We start from the raw sequence: 14042 nt of genomic DNA, 5'->3' as shown, positions 1-14042 counted from the left end.
GATCACCCAGAGGAAACCCATGCGAACGGGGGAGAACATTCGAACTCCACACGGATAGCTCTCCAGGTCCAGAATTGATCCCAGGGCAGCAATACTAACCACTGAACCACTGTGCCTCCTGGGTTGTGGAACCACAGTAGGATAATCTGAATATCAGTGCAGAGCCTAAAGTACACTCTCTTTTATTACTGTTCTCTCTGAATTTCATGTTTTAAAACGATTAAAGCTGAATGGTACTTCCACTTAAACTGGAACATTATACAGCAAATAAGACCAAGTGCTCTTCTCTCATGGCTTTCATTGTGCAGTATTTTATATTGGTTTCTAAAAATGTGTAGTTGATACAATTGCACTAATATAAATTAGCATAAAGTTTAATAAAGCCAAGACATGTTTAACAACTACTTAAAATGATCGATATGCTGATTTATTCTGAGCCGCATGCTGGGACTCGAGCTGGGCATCGTGGGAGCTGTTACCTGGGTCAGGTAGTCAATCAGAGCCAGGTGTGCCTTCTCCAGCTCAGCGCCAGACAGGTTGGGCAGGGGGTTGGGGTAGTGCAGCTGCCGGCGGTAGTCAGAGGGCAGCAGGTCGGGGTACAGCCCGATTACGTGGGTGGGATCTGGAGACGACAGGGAAATTCTGCTTACTTTGCAATGAAAAAAACTCTGTTGTGCCTGCATCTCACTCTGAATTTCAGCCTGATTGACACTTGTAGCACCTTTCAAAACCTGTGATGTACATTGATTGAGCGTGCAGAATATAATACTCTGCAACCACGCTATTCTACACACTCAAATAATGCCAGGACCTCTGACCATCTTAGAATGTCTCTTCAAAACCAATCTCTTCATTTTAGTGATGCTTGCAATACAACACATGATCACCACCAAAGGAGCAGTACTTCACACTGACTGTTGTGAAGATCAGGGATCTAGCACATTGTATTTGCCATTTAATTGTGCTTCTGGTTTATTGTATTGTAATCCTCCAACTCTCTAAAATGTTCAAAATGTTCTGTTCTAAAGTGCTGAGTATTACCTGTTTCATACATAGATGCATTATTCATCCCACTTTTTTGTTCCCACAATTCTACTTCTACAAGCCCTTCCAGGGTTTTCCTTTATGCAGTGATGGTCTCTGCTCTTACTGTAATACACCCTTCCAATTCTGCCTGTTTACTGATCCAGCTGCAGTAGGTTTTCTTAAACAGCCAAGCAATGACCTCCCATCTACTGACTACCCTCCTCCAGCAGTGATTTCAAGAAATATATTCAGACATGTCAAACCTGTGGCAGTGTCTCACTCTGCTGTGGTTTTCATCACTGTGAAGAGCAGAAAGGTTGTTACCTGCTAATCCTCACTGACCTGTGCCCAGCTTGGCAAAAACTTGCATGGAATCGTCAAAGCGCTTCTGACAGAAGAGGTTGAAGGCATAAAGGTTCTGGATGTGATGGATCTGCTGCTTCTTATCACCATCCGAGTCATCCTTCATCTTCTGGAAGAGAAATGGCATAGCTGATGGAAAAAAAAAACGTACTGCCACTGAACCAGAGAATGGAATGATGGGACTGGCACTATGACCCCAGTGATCTAGTTTGACCATCTAAGATTTCATTTTAACAAAAATGTCTCTGAGGAGACAGGAGTCTCATTGCACTGCACTGTTAATAAGTCCAAGGAGAAAATTCTACAGATCTAAAGTTGAGGTGATATAGTTCTAAATGAAAAAAGTTGCATGTCTCAGACCTCAGATCTTCACTGTAGCACATTCAGAAAGAATTTCTGGCGTTTAGAAATTCTGGTTGCAGTATTTATGGACCTCAGGAGTTTCGGCGTAGTATTAAGAAAACAGAAAGAATAATAGAGTACAGAGAAATTTGTATGACAGGCAGGGAGATTAAACCTCAATGTAAAGTTCTATGTCTACTCATGGCAGAGCTGCATGGAACATGAAAAGTAAAATGTGTAAATTTCTTAATTCAATGAAAAGTTCAGAAAGATAAGCATTCTGAATAAAGTAAAAAACACATTTTTCTCAAGTTTAAAAGCTACCTTCTGTCGAACTGTTCTGTAGAGTGAGTAGTACACGTCCAGCTGGAACTGGTTAAAATACAGCAACTGAAAATATGCAGGCATGATGTGTAAAAACAGTAATGCTTACTGTAATGGTGAGAAATGGGATACACTGTACCCACCACAGCTTAGTGCAACATTATGGAAACAGAAAATTTAAACACCCTTAACCAATTTCCTGTGTTGGTTATAACTCCCTCTAGACCAAACAGATGCGAGTGGCTGCTCACCGCCAGCTGAAGGGCCAACTCAAACTGCTTATCCTGAAGGAGCTGTCGGATCTGCGTCGCTATGGAAACAGGGACCAGCCGCCAAACAAAATGGTTACTGGCAACGTACACAATGTTGGGCCTGCAGGAGAAAACAAACAAAATGTCCAGGAAGGTGACAGACAAACATGTTACAGAAGACTGCTTCAACTCACAAAGCACACAAAATTACAACCACATACCTACAATAGCTTGGCATTACCCACATGTTACGTAAAGCTCCCCTCTGCCAACATCACTGACCTGCATTACTCTCCCCAGGATGGATGGCAGACTGCAGAGAGGCTGACTGACAAACTCAAAGGTATTGCGAAAAAAAAAACACCACAAGTCTCAAATCCTACAGCTAAATGACTAAGAGTAGTTTATGGGTGTGCTCATCCCAGCCAAAAGTTTCCCTCAGCAACTCCTCCAACGATCTCAGACCACTATTCTCCCCCAGTAAATCACACAGGACACTCAGATTTAAACAACCTCCCTCCCACTTGTTTGGGCCCAGCTAAACAAACACTCACTTGTGCCCATTTAAACTCCTGAAGCCAGAAGACAGGAACACAGACAACGTTCACAAACAGTCCTGACCAGGATAAGACAGTGAGGTGTGGCGATTCTTATCATTATACACCATTGAAAGACTTACAATTACTTACAGTAATGGGAGCTAGTGTTATTGTAAGTACATGTATGTGCAACCAGTTTGACTGGATACTGCCAATTTTGTTCCTCCTGCTTAAACCAGACGTCTCATCAGCCTGGGATGAATCAACAATTTTTAAGGCAAGTACGGACATTTTGTGCGGCTATCTTCTTTGCAATGCCCTCGTGACTCCATCATCCCAAATACACTACTTGCTGTGCTATTAACGTGTATATTACTACACCTTCAAACTCAACTCTGTTGATGTGTTAGATCATTAATACACCAACCAGGAGGTGGAAGAGAGAACGCGTTTTTCCCCAGTCTAAATTCTGCACACCGCAAGGTCAGAGTTATCTGGGGGTTCGGCCCCCTCGCCATCAGCCCCAGCAGGCCCCCTCCCTCTTACCCGGCCGAGGAGATGAATCTGGGCCTCTGCAGCTCCACACTCTGGACCAGAAGGCGTGGCTCAAAGGTGCGGATCTCCACATAGCGGGGCAGCACAGCGATGATGTAGGGTGGCTGGTGCTCTGGGTCAGGGGTAAAGGAAGAAAGGGTCACTGCACTGCCTGCACTCCAAGACTGTCCAACAGGACCTTGGACACTTGCACCAGGAAGCAAAGAGTGGTGAAAAAACCCCAATTTCCCCAAATTCTAGGCATCCCATTTTTCTGGAAAAGTTCTAATCTGATTTGGACTGAACACAGAATCTGGACAGATGAATTAGAAACGACAACATTTATAGCTGAGATCAGTGGTTCTACAGTTACTACCTTGGCACGAAAGGGTTTTAGATTGTTGTGAAAGAAATACAAAGTAATCCACACTGACTTTTGAAAAACATTGGGTAACTCCAGAGAGTGGCAAAAAACCTTTCTGTGGATTTTTAACTTAAATCAGGAAATATTTGAAAGATGCCACCTTCATTACATCACTAATCACAACACTGGCTGGCACCCATATCTGTACACCCTTGGTTGCACTGTGACCTCTAATGAGGTGGTACAGCATTCATGGCAACTGACACAGTCATGTTAATTAGTGAGTTACAAAACGAGCCATGTCTCTGCTTGATTTTCTTAATTTATAGTTAATTTCTAAAAACTCATCCAGTCAACAGTATCAATCTCTGCCTCTTTCAAATCCAACGACTGGACAAGGATTAAAAGTCTGTGGTGGGCCTCCGTGATCAATGACCAGCCAACTTTCCTGTTGGAAATGAAGGCTTGCAGGAAACGGCATGAATTGTACCACAAAATAATTTTCTGACAGCAAAGTAAAAACAATATGGGTCAGAAACCATCTAAATTCCACATTTTCAGACCATATCGACAATTATACTCTTGAAGAGACTGAAAGAAATGGTTCCCGAAATGCCTCAATGAAAATTAATTACACTTTTGGTAACTGTAGCAAAAAGAAGAAACCCAAATTCTAAGAATCAATTTGAATTGTTTAAAAAACGTTCATTTTGACTGTTGAACAGAAGAAAAAACAAACCAAGGGTTTTTTTTGCAGAACATGCAGAGCTGTAACATGTTTGTCCAATCTTTCTAAAACTTTGCCAGGGGTATGTACCGCCAATTTCAGTTGGGTCGACAGTCACTTCCTCTCTAAATCTCTGGTCAAAGCAGCTTTTTTATTTACTGAGCACAGGAAATTGGAACGATCTGATGTTATACTGTAGCTCCACGTTCTTAATTTCCTTTCTCTATTTTCTTCAAAAAAATGAAACAGCCTGAGCTCTCCAGTTCATTATAAATAAGGAATGGTGAGCAGGAGGCATGTCTAAGAGAACAAAGCTCTGAATTGTGTACCGACAGACTGCTACATGAATCTGATCAATGCAGCCAAAGCTTTATTCGGGATTAAGGACCTCACCCATTGCAATAGGGATATCAGTCCAGTTGAGGGCACACTTCTGGGTACAAACCCCCTCTTCGTTGAGAACCACCGTCAAGTCATCCTGTCCCACTGCCACCTTCCCATCAGCCAGCGGGGCAACCAGGGGCTCCAGCTGCTTGCCTGTGGGGAAGAGCTCCTTGAAAGACCCTCGTCCATCCATCTGAGGAGAAGACACAGCCACTCAGTGGGAAATAACTCGCAAAACTGGGAGAGTCATTAATATCAAAACCTGCAGCATGGTTTCATGACTTTTCCAATATTAATTGTACTAAAACTGGAATTAAGCTGTTTAGTGAATAATTCAAAATTCAGATATCACAGCAAACTACAGCAACTACTACAGCAAACCTAGTATGTGATGTGAGGGAGAACAATTCAAGCTACTGTCAAGACCAGGGCTTCCAATTTACTTTACAGCTCAGCTTTGTGAGACTATACAAGTAACACCTGACAGTTTGCACACTTCTCTGTTTAGTTACACTTCTGCTCAGTGAACCAAACAGCATTGCTTACCTTATGCTTCAACTCAAAATGATCAATTTTCAATACATTACTGTGCACAGAACACAAACCCGAACCATGAAAAGACAAGAGAACCCCAAAAGACACGACAATGAGAGTGGAGGCCCAAGATCAGAGACTGGGAGACGTGATCTCTGCATTACTTCTGTTGAATGACCCCTATAAAAGCACCCTTATTCTGTGTGGTTCAGTAGAACGGTAATGACAACCTTAAAAGGATATGAAAGCAAATGACAGCTGCTAAGGTTTAATGGTTCTGAAGATCACGTCGACATTAAAGGTTGGTCGTGTTTCTTTAACCAGATTCGTTTGTACTGGTATTTGTGTGGTCACTAGAGGTGTGGTTCTATGTAGACATTTTGTTAAGTAATGAGGGAGGAACCACCACAGTGCGAATTCAGGTCCCAAAGTGCCGCCCCGTTTCCTGACTTGTAGCCAGCTTACCCGAATCAGGTAGTAATCACGCTTGAACCCCACACAGATGGAGTTCTCACACCAAGCCATGGACTTGGGAACATCAGGGGCCCCAAAATCTCCCTGAAACACAGTAAAGAAACAGATGCTCAACTTTAAAGAGCTACAATCCCATTTATCTTTCCCAGCTAGCATTTCATAGCCGACAAAAGTTAGCATTAAAAAAAAGACATCCGTCTATCTTTGCACATAAACAGATATCGTATTTGTCAAAGAGCTGCGGTACATGACATTTTGAACACACTGACAGACATTTCCTTTTCTGCAACACGGGAAAGGTACAGTATTAGCCTCATCTGAATCAACGTTTCACTTCACTTTTTTCAGGAAGCTTCTGCATACTGTTAGAACACATCCTAATTCTCTTACTGTTATGGCTGTACACAAACGATTCATCAATGTCATGTTCAGTTTCACTCTACAATTCAGTGAGGGACAGTGATAACAACAGGTTTTATTGGAATGGATTCAGGTCTTCGGATTTGCCCCTTGTCACACAGAGGTCCTACCTGCAGCTCGTGGAAATCACGGTCCTTCCAGTAATACAGCTGCAGCCTCTTCTTCACCGCCACACACATGCGCAGCTTGGCCTCTCCTTCGCTGGACTGCTGCACAGATGAAGGCACGGTGAATCGGCACACACTACCATCCCACACCACTGCAAATCGCCAGCCTGATTTCTGGCAGCTTCAAAACCCAGGAATCTGCTTTATCCAATACATGATCGCAGCGGAGGCAGAACCTATCCCCAGCAAGCAACGGAAACAAGGCAGAATTTACCCTGGACAGGACATCAGTCCACTACACACACTCACACCAGTATGTTTATGGACTTTGTGAGGAAACCACATCTCCCTGAGGAAACCCACACAAACCTAAATAGAACACACAGACAGCACCCCAGGGCCCCAGAGCTGCAAGGCACCAATGTTAACAACTGCGCCACTGTGCCAATAACCTAGAAGTTCATCAAATCCTTTCTTAAGGGATCCCAGGGACCAATCTTTTGCTTTAACATCGTGGCTATAAATATTTCCTCCATTCCCATCTTACTTTCTGGGTGAAGCATTTTTTCTCCCGGTTTTGAATGCTCCTAAACTTAACTATCACTTGCTCATTATGAAGATATCGCCTCTGGATTTTGTCCCTTCATATTCTACGCTAAAAGAACACAGCTCTTTTCAAAGTACGACACTTCCAGACCTGGAATAATTCCCACATTTTCTCTAGCACTGCCTCTAAAGAATCAATGAGTGAAAATAATTCCTGGATTCTTCTCAAGTACTGTTCCTACTAATGCAGTAACAATTTATTCAACTGTTCAATAATAAGGAGTTGTGTCAGTCTGCAGTGGGATTTCCTGTATGGAACTGACCTGTACATGTTCTTCTGAAACTCAAGAAGCTCCCCACCTAACACTCTTCAATCTCCACCAAAACTTATTCAACAGGTTTTGGCTAGGAGTTGACTTCATAATTCACTAAGCAGGCACCTGTATCTTCTCCTCTCTTGCAACAACTGTGGAAAGCTGTTACAGAGAATAGCGGTTTGTGGAGGCTCAGTGACTGACCTGCAGGTCACAGGCAAAGAGAGTGGCCCCCTTGGCCTTCGAAACCACAGTGATCTGCTGGAAGGTCAGCAAGTCGTGGACATGGATGTTGTTTTCTGTTGACAAAAAAGGAGGAGTCATGCCTTCTAAGCAAGCCAAGTCTTTTTTTTTTGGTTGTTTAACTTGTTTATTGGTTTTTCAGAGAAAAGAAGAATATTACATGGTACCATACACAATAATGAACACGTGAACAATCATCATGGCAAGAAAGACTAGGTACCTAAACAAACTGTGCAAAACTAACAATGAAATAAAAACAGGAATAAAGGAGTAGAAAGTACTATCATGCAGCAAAACAAAGGACCTGAAGACTTACCCAGAAGGCTAACCAGGATTTTATACTGCGACACCACATACAACTGTGAGAAAACAGAAACAGGGAGGTGACTCATTTTAACTGCCACAGAAAACAACTCCTACAGCTTTCCATGCTCAATGCAGTAAAGCAGGGGTTCCCAAACCTGGCCCTGATGGCCCACACTCCAGAATTTCCATTCCAGGTGAGCTTAATGACCCAACTGAAGACTTCAGTGAACTCTGAAGGTGCTCGATTGGATTATTTGCATTGTTTTTGCCACTCAAATGTTTGGGACTTTATGTTACTTACAGTATGAAATGCAATAGTAGGAAGGCAACCTCAAACATATTAAAGAGGTGAAAACAGTCAAAGAGCTGGAATTAATCCTATTATTAAAACAATTAAGGCTTCAATTGTGTAACTGAGAGCTCTGCTGGAATGAAGAGAATACACTTCCAATATGCTGTTATTGCCCTATCACGGATTTAAAAAAAGGTCAGATTATGTAAAAAACAGAGAGACAAACCTCACATATGGTCTTATTATTTCTGTAAACCAGTGCAGCTGAAGTGCTACATCTATGCAGCAATGTCTACTTTCTTTTTCTTGGCTTCCCAACTTGACAGATTTTTAACCGTACCGACCATCGACACCTCCTTACAGCACTATTCCTGGGGCTCATTAATTTAAAAACAAAAATCCAAGACATATTTCAAAATAGCAACCTCCATTTTAGCACCATCACCTTGTCCGGCAGCTGGCGTGAACAAAGAATTGCTCTTCAGTTGAGTCAGGGGAATAAAGCTAATGAGTGGAGAGTAAAAAAAAAACAAGAAAACATGGAATGCTGAACAATGAACAAGAGGCCTATATGGTGAGCACCATGTATTAAAAACACAAAACACTTGGGCTATGCTGCAACGCTTGTATGATTGGTTTGCCCCAGTTGTGTCATCTAACTTGGCACTGGTGGTTGATTTGTCCACTTTAAATTACTGGGAACCCTGTGGAAAGTGCCTATTTTTTTTCGCATTGACAATGCGTTTGTTGCAGGTGTGAATTAATATATCACCCTTCTATATATTATCAGTCAGCCTGTTTACCAGGCTGATGGGATGTGGCACACCAGAGCCTATTCCAGAAACAGAAGGTACAAAGTCAACTTAAGAGCACATGACTGCTCTCCTCCTGCACAGAACAACTAGTCCATCACAAGGTAAAGGAGAAAGAAACGAAGTAGAACAGGCATTCAATTCCAACACATCACGCACCATGCTAACTCCACACAGACTGGCATTTTTGGGTCCTGGAGCTGTGAGACAGCAGCGCTAACTGCCAAACCACAGGCCTGCCCCATTTATTAAATCATACCGACACTAAACACAATAGCACACTGCTTCAAATGGGACAATCAGTCCACTGCTGGCCCGACTAATTTAACACAAAAATGCACATGCATATGAAACAATAGTGAATGACATCAGTCCACAGAAGTTACTTTACCACATACCTGCTGAATTTTCTTGGAGAAGTTTTTGTTGGATTTTTCCAGCGTTACTTCAAACCTGTTACTGCCTATAAGGAAGGCACAAGAAGTCTGGTTACAGCATGGAAACTGGCAAGGCCAGCACATCCCCAATTTCTGCGTCTACACCCATACATACAAAAGAACAGGGCTGTCTTTGACAACAAGTCTCTTATTTCCCTTGTCGGGACAATGGGTCTTTATGAAGAACTGTACAAATAATTACTGAATGTCTGCCTGCACTACGGCATGCCAAAAAATTAAAGTCGTAAACATCTACTGCTTTTCATTTAGTGTGTATTACACACTGGCAGTTTTGCAACAGTCTACTTTGCTGCCCCCACGCCCACTGCTATTTGCCATGGCATGATCCCTGCTAGAAACCAGACCAAATACGTTACTGCCATCCCAGTAGCTGGGAGGGCCAAGAAGTGAGCAAATCTGCTCTTAAGCACACTGGAAAAGCCCTATACACTGACGCCTGTGCAAGACCTATGTGCTTTCCCATCCTAACTTCATGGTGTCATTTTGACATGTAAGCAGCAGTGGTTAAGAACAGAGAGACTTCAAGTTACAATACAATACACTTAACACAGCACGCCCTGGTCAGTTTTCGCTATGTTAATACTACCGTTATTTTTGGAAACTAAAATCATAACCCAATGTTACAAAAAAAAAGATCTAAAATGGTGGACGCTAGCCAGAATAGCTTCTGTCATTTCATATTTCTGTTGTTGCGTCACGCAGAACAAAATAGACAAAAAGCTTTTAACGTCATCACATACAGATATCCCCCGGGCTTGAGATTCCGGAAATATGGCCAGAACCAAAGAAGAGACGTGAGATTATGGCCTAGAGCATTCTTTTAATCCAGCACTGTTAATTTAACTGGCTGCTAAGCAATTCATTTCACGCATTTTAGCAGAAGAGAAGGCTGGAAGTGAAACAGGGTTTCAACATGCTGATACAGGTGACTTGAACTGCTCTTCAGCAGCGCGTGAGGGAGCCCACCTGAATCCTTCTTGACTCTGTACAGCAGCAGGTGTCCTGGCTTGGTCCCCACGAGCAGCCAGTCCTCTGTAAAACACATACAGTGGTCACTGGAGAAGAACACACTGCCCAGTCACTGGGCAATCACTCTCCTTCAAATAATTATACCAGCTAAGAAACAGCTTGGGTGAACAAAAACTATTAAACACCGCAGCCTAGAAAATCAGCTTTAGCTCCTATTGGAAAATTTAACGTGAAGTCACTGTGTCATAGCTCACCTTGCATTTTCCACATTAGACTCACAGATATTTGTCGCACCAGAATTTACTGCTTATGTGAAGAACATTTAGTAAAATCCGAAGAAACCTTCCCAATACAAAAATGAAATTTTAAAATATCAAAAATATGTCCCTTCATTCATTTTCTAACTTCTTCCTCCACTGCAGAGCTGGAGCCTATCCCAGCAAGTAACAGAGACAAGGCAGGGTACACCCTGGATGGGATGCCAGTCAGACGCTGAGCAGACATACAGACACACAAACACACTCACACCAGGGCCACTTTTCCCAGAAGCCACTTAACCTATCAGTATGTCTTTGGTCAACAGGAGGAAACTGGAGCACCTGGCAAAAACCCACACAGACAGGGAGAACACCCCACGACGATAACACCCCAGATCCAAACTTGAACCCAGGGACCCAGTGCTGAGAGGCAGCAATACTAACCCACTGTGCTACCCATCAGATGTTCATAACTTGTATTATATGGTTTTCGCAGTAGGCTACATTTGATAACTGTGTTGTTAAAGCTTTACTCTTATCTGTTTAGACTCATTGGAACAGGAACACTGATCAGCAGGTCTCACTGGGTCTGAATGACAGGAGCACTGCCCACCTACTCATTCAATTGGACAGTCTGAGCTCATTACTACCATACTGTATCTGTAAAACTATACACAAGGCAACCCAAATTAAATGTCCGATGAGGCAAAAATATACATAAAAATGTGTTCACTTATCTGAAAATAATGTTTTGGAAATTAAGAGAAAAGGCTTATGCTTTTTAATTAAAGAGAAAATGAAAGGATTGACACCAATTTACAGTTTGTAATGTTTATAACCTGTCCTTCCTCAATGTGTCCTGGAATTAAGCACCAAAGGAAATAAAGGGAATATGGATGAAACTGCGAAACTTGAAAATCCAGTTGCACAGGGTTCTCTCATCAAAACGCACAGGCCACCTGAGAAAGGAGTCAAATGATTCAGGAATGCTACATTTAGGGTTTTAAATCTGAGTCCATAAGCATCTAATTTCGCTAAGGAAATTACGAGGAGAATTGCATAAAGCGTTTGTACCTTTCATAAAAAATGGGTAAAACAAATGAAAAACAGAAAATGCAGCTACAAACAAAAACGTATTTCTTATGCTTCTTTTAATGTCATTCGAAGTAAATGTAAAATAACGCAAAATAATTAATCCTACATTTATTCTATAACTAATATTGAGAACAATACCTGAGGCGTGTGGATGTTATGTATACAAACATGTGATGTCATAAGTACAAAAATAATAAATTTGTACATATATAACATGTATGTAAACCAATGTAAAAACACGTTCAACAGTAATGAAAGCGAATGCGTGTTAAGTGCTGCCTAGGAACCAATGTCACTCGTTGACAAAGTTCCTCTTTTCTATCATGTCTCAATGCTCCGGAGAGCTCTCCATCAACTGTTCCGCTAAACTCGTAAAATTATATCACACTAAGTGGTCCCCATTCCCGGTCTGGTGGTTAACTCACCCCAGGCCGCCATGCAGTCTATCTGAAGAGGCAGCTTTTCCAGGATGGGGACCGCTTCATAGGCGTCGTGCATGGCCGGTTCAGCGACCTTCTCGGCCCGACTGGAAACCGCAACACAAGCCGCCGCAGGGTCTCAGGTCCTCCGTCTTCTCTACTGACAAGGCACAACTGCACCTGGCTTCTCTTTAGCTGTGCCGAGATCTTGAAGAGCTTCTCCGAAAAATAAGGCAAAGTCCTCCTCCTCCTGCAGATCACCAGCGCTTGGGAGCCGGGGTCTCTGCTGACGGCGAAGCCGACTCCGTGAAATTGAAATTCCGGCTGCGATTTCAGATCTGTGTTGTTTACATCCAGCTGCTCGGGAAAGGCTATAATTAAAAGGTGCACGAAACTGCAAACACCGACTTATCCTGTACCGAACGCCGTCAAACAGCTGATCGAAGGATGAGATTCATGTCGGAAGTAGCTGCAAATGTTTTTATTGGTCTGTTTCTTACTTCCTCTTGTTTGTGTCTACAGACCTGGCCCACACGGACCATGATACACACGTGATTCCCGATGCCCTTCTCACGTGGGGAACATTCAGAAGATCTGCTGTGCGGAAAAATATCTGTTTGGACTATGAAAGCCATCGACTACCTTCTGGTATATGTACTGTAGTTTAACGCTATAGAGAACGTGTCTTCTGGTTAAAACACAGAATAATGTACATTGACTGTATATTTATATGTATTTGACTAACATTCCTTCTAAAACTTAAATTGTCTTAACCTGATCAAGTTTCTTTCAGTGCTCCTGTCTGAACGAACTCAATCTCAGTTCTGGTGTGTCCATTCTGGTCCTCCAAAGGTATTTGTTGAAGCACAGTTTTGTTCTCAGATTCCACTGTTTCCAGTTTAATATTCTTTCCCAGGTCTTGAACTGTGGGGTTGCCGATATAAAGCTATTGTGCGTTACACTATGTATGATACCTACTGGACTGCTGCCCCCCCCCAGGACCAGGGTTAAACACTGCTGCTTTTGATATTTTCTGATCTGTTTTTTTCCATCAGCAGCCTTGCAAATACATTTGCACGGTGCGTGAATGGCACATAAAATTCAGTTTAGACACGTCAAACAAGTATTTTTAAACAGTTCTGTGTATCTAGGTCAGGCAAGTACTAAAAAACATTTGGCTAATGCCTAAATAAATCGGTGATGATGTAACTAGTTACGTATAAAATCTTATGTCACGTTTCTGAAGTTTGGATGTATCTGTAAGATTCTGATGAATCATTTTAATTAAGAAAAAATGGTCTTCTAGGGCTAAAGTACTCGATGGAGTACCAAATGACAAATCAGCTTCTTAATTGACCAGAATTAAATTTGTAGGTCTTTAGAAGGTGGTGATTTAATTGTAACCAATAAAACAAACCTCCCATGAAACTCTCAGGTTTGATTTTGTTATTTCAATGTACACACAAGACAGATACAAACAACGTTAAACATCTACCAGGCAATTCAGGGCGTTTTAAATGTAGTACTTTAGCATCCTTCAACAGATATATTTTTTCTTCACAGAAATGCAAAAGCTTTTAAGGCTGCCCGTAACTTTTTTCTGCCCTGCCATTGCAGGATGGCAAGTTAATGTTTTCCTCTCCGTTTTACTGTGTAGAGCAAGTGTCCCCATCTTTGGTTCTAGAGAAAACCAGTGCACCGGGTTTTATAGCCATCTAGTTTCACAGCAATTAAATTGTGATCAATTAGATGTAATTTAATGATTAAAATATAATTTGGAACAAATATCTGAACTTCCTGACTGGAGTTCTCCAGGACAGTGGCTCCGGATACTTGTCCTAAAGATTTTGCAAAACAACAGAGCCATAACGGTTATTACATTGACTATGTTGTTCTTGTGCATATTTACACGGTAATTAAGAGTGTTAAGAGTGGGGAAGCA

General features: G+C 42.1%; 1 protein-coding gene and 1 long non-coding RNA gene across 4 annotated transcripts in view; one reads left to right on the top strand and one right to left on the bottom strand.

The window, feature by feature from the left end:
• vps39 (VPS39 subunit of HOPS complex) overlaps positions 1 to 12192 on the bottom strand; it is a 28063-nt gene extending 15871 nt beyond the window's left edge. Inside the window, exons 1-12 of one of the 3 annotated variants that reach the window (XM_006632589.3) lie at positions 12107 to 12192; positions 10327 to 10392; positions 9301 to 9365; positions 7809 to 7851; positions 7454 to 7548; positions 6393 to 6491; positions 5854 to 5946; positions 4864 to 5047; positions 3392 to 3512; positions 2307 to 2427; positions 1369 to 1498; positions 480 to 622 (exon numbers count right to left, since the gene is read on the bottom strand). In XM_006632589.3, the coding sequence (XP_006632652.1) occupies positions 480 to 622; positions 1369 to 1498; positions 2307 to 2427; positions 3392 to 3512; positions 4864 to 5047; positions 5854 to 5946; positions 6393 to 6491; positions 7454 to 7548; positions 7809 to 7851; positions 9301 to 9365; positions 10327 to 10392; positions 12107 to 12179 (1233 nt within the window). In that variant the 5' untranslated portion in view covers positions 12180 to 12192. The remainder of the gene's footprint in view (positions 1 to 479; positions 623 to 1368; positions 1499 to 2306; positions 2428 to 3391; positions 3513 to 4863; positions 5048 to 5853; positions 5947 to 6392; positions 6492 to 7453; positions 7549 to 7808; positions 7852 to 9300; positions 9366 to 10326; positions 10393 to 12106) is intronic. The other 2 variants (XM_015350962.2, XM_015350960.2) reach the window with 2 other exon arrangements.
• A 200-nt stretch (positions 12193 to 12392) lies between these two features.
• On the top strand, positions 12393 to 13532 carry LOC107077821 (uncharacterized). The gene is made up of 2 exons (XR_001478808.2): positions 12393 to 12484; positions 12623 to 13532. It is a non-coding gene; the product is annotated as an uncharacterized lncRNA (long non-coding RNA).
• Positions 13533 to 14042: the final 510 nt, after the last annotated feature.

Source organism: Lepisosteus oculatus, chromosome 8 (assembly GCF_040954835.1).
Source record: "Lepisosteus oculatus isolate fLepOcu1 chromosome 8, fLepOcu1.hap2, whole genome shotgun sequence".
In the NCBI taxonomy this organism is placed as follows: domain Eukaryota; kingdom Metazoa; phylum Chordata; class Actinopteri; order Semionotiformes; family Lepisosteidae; genus Lepisosteus; species Lepisosteus oculatus.
The sequence above is the reverse complement of the archived record's forward strand: the minus strand, read 5'-3'. Positions and strand labels throughout refer to the sequence as shown.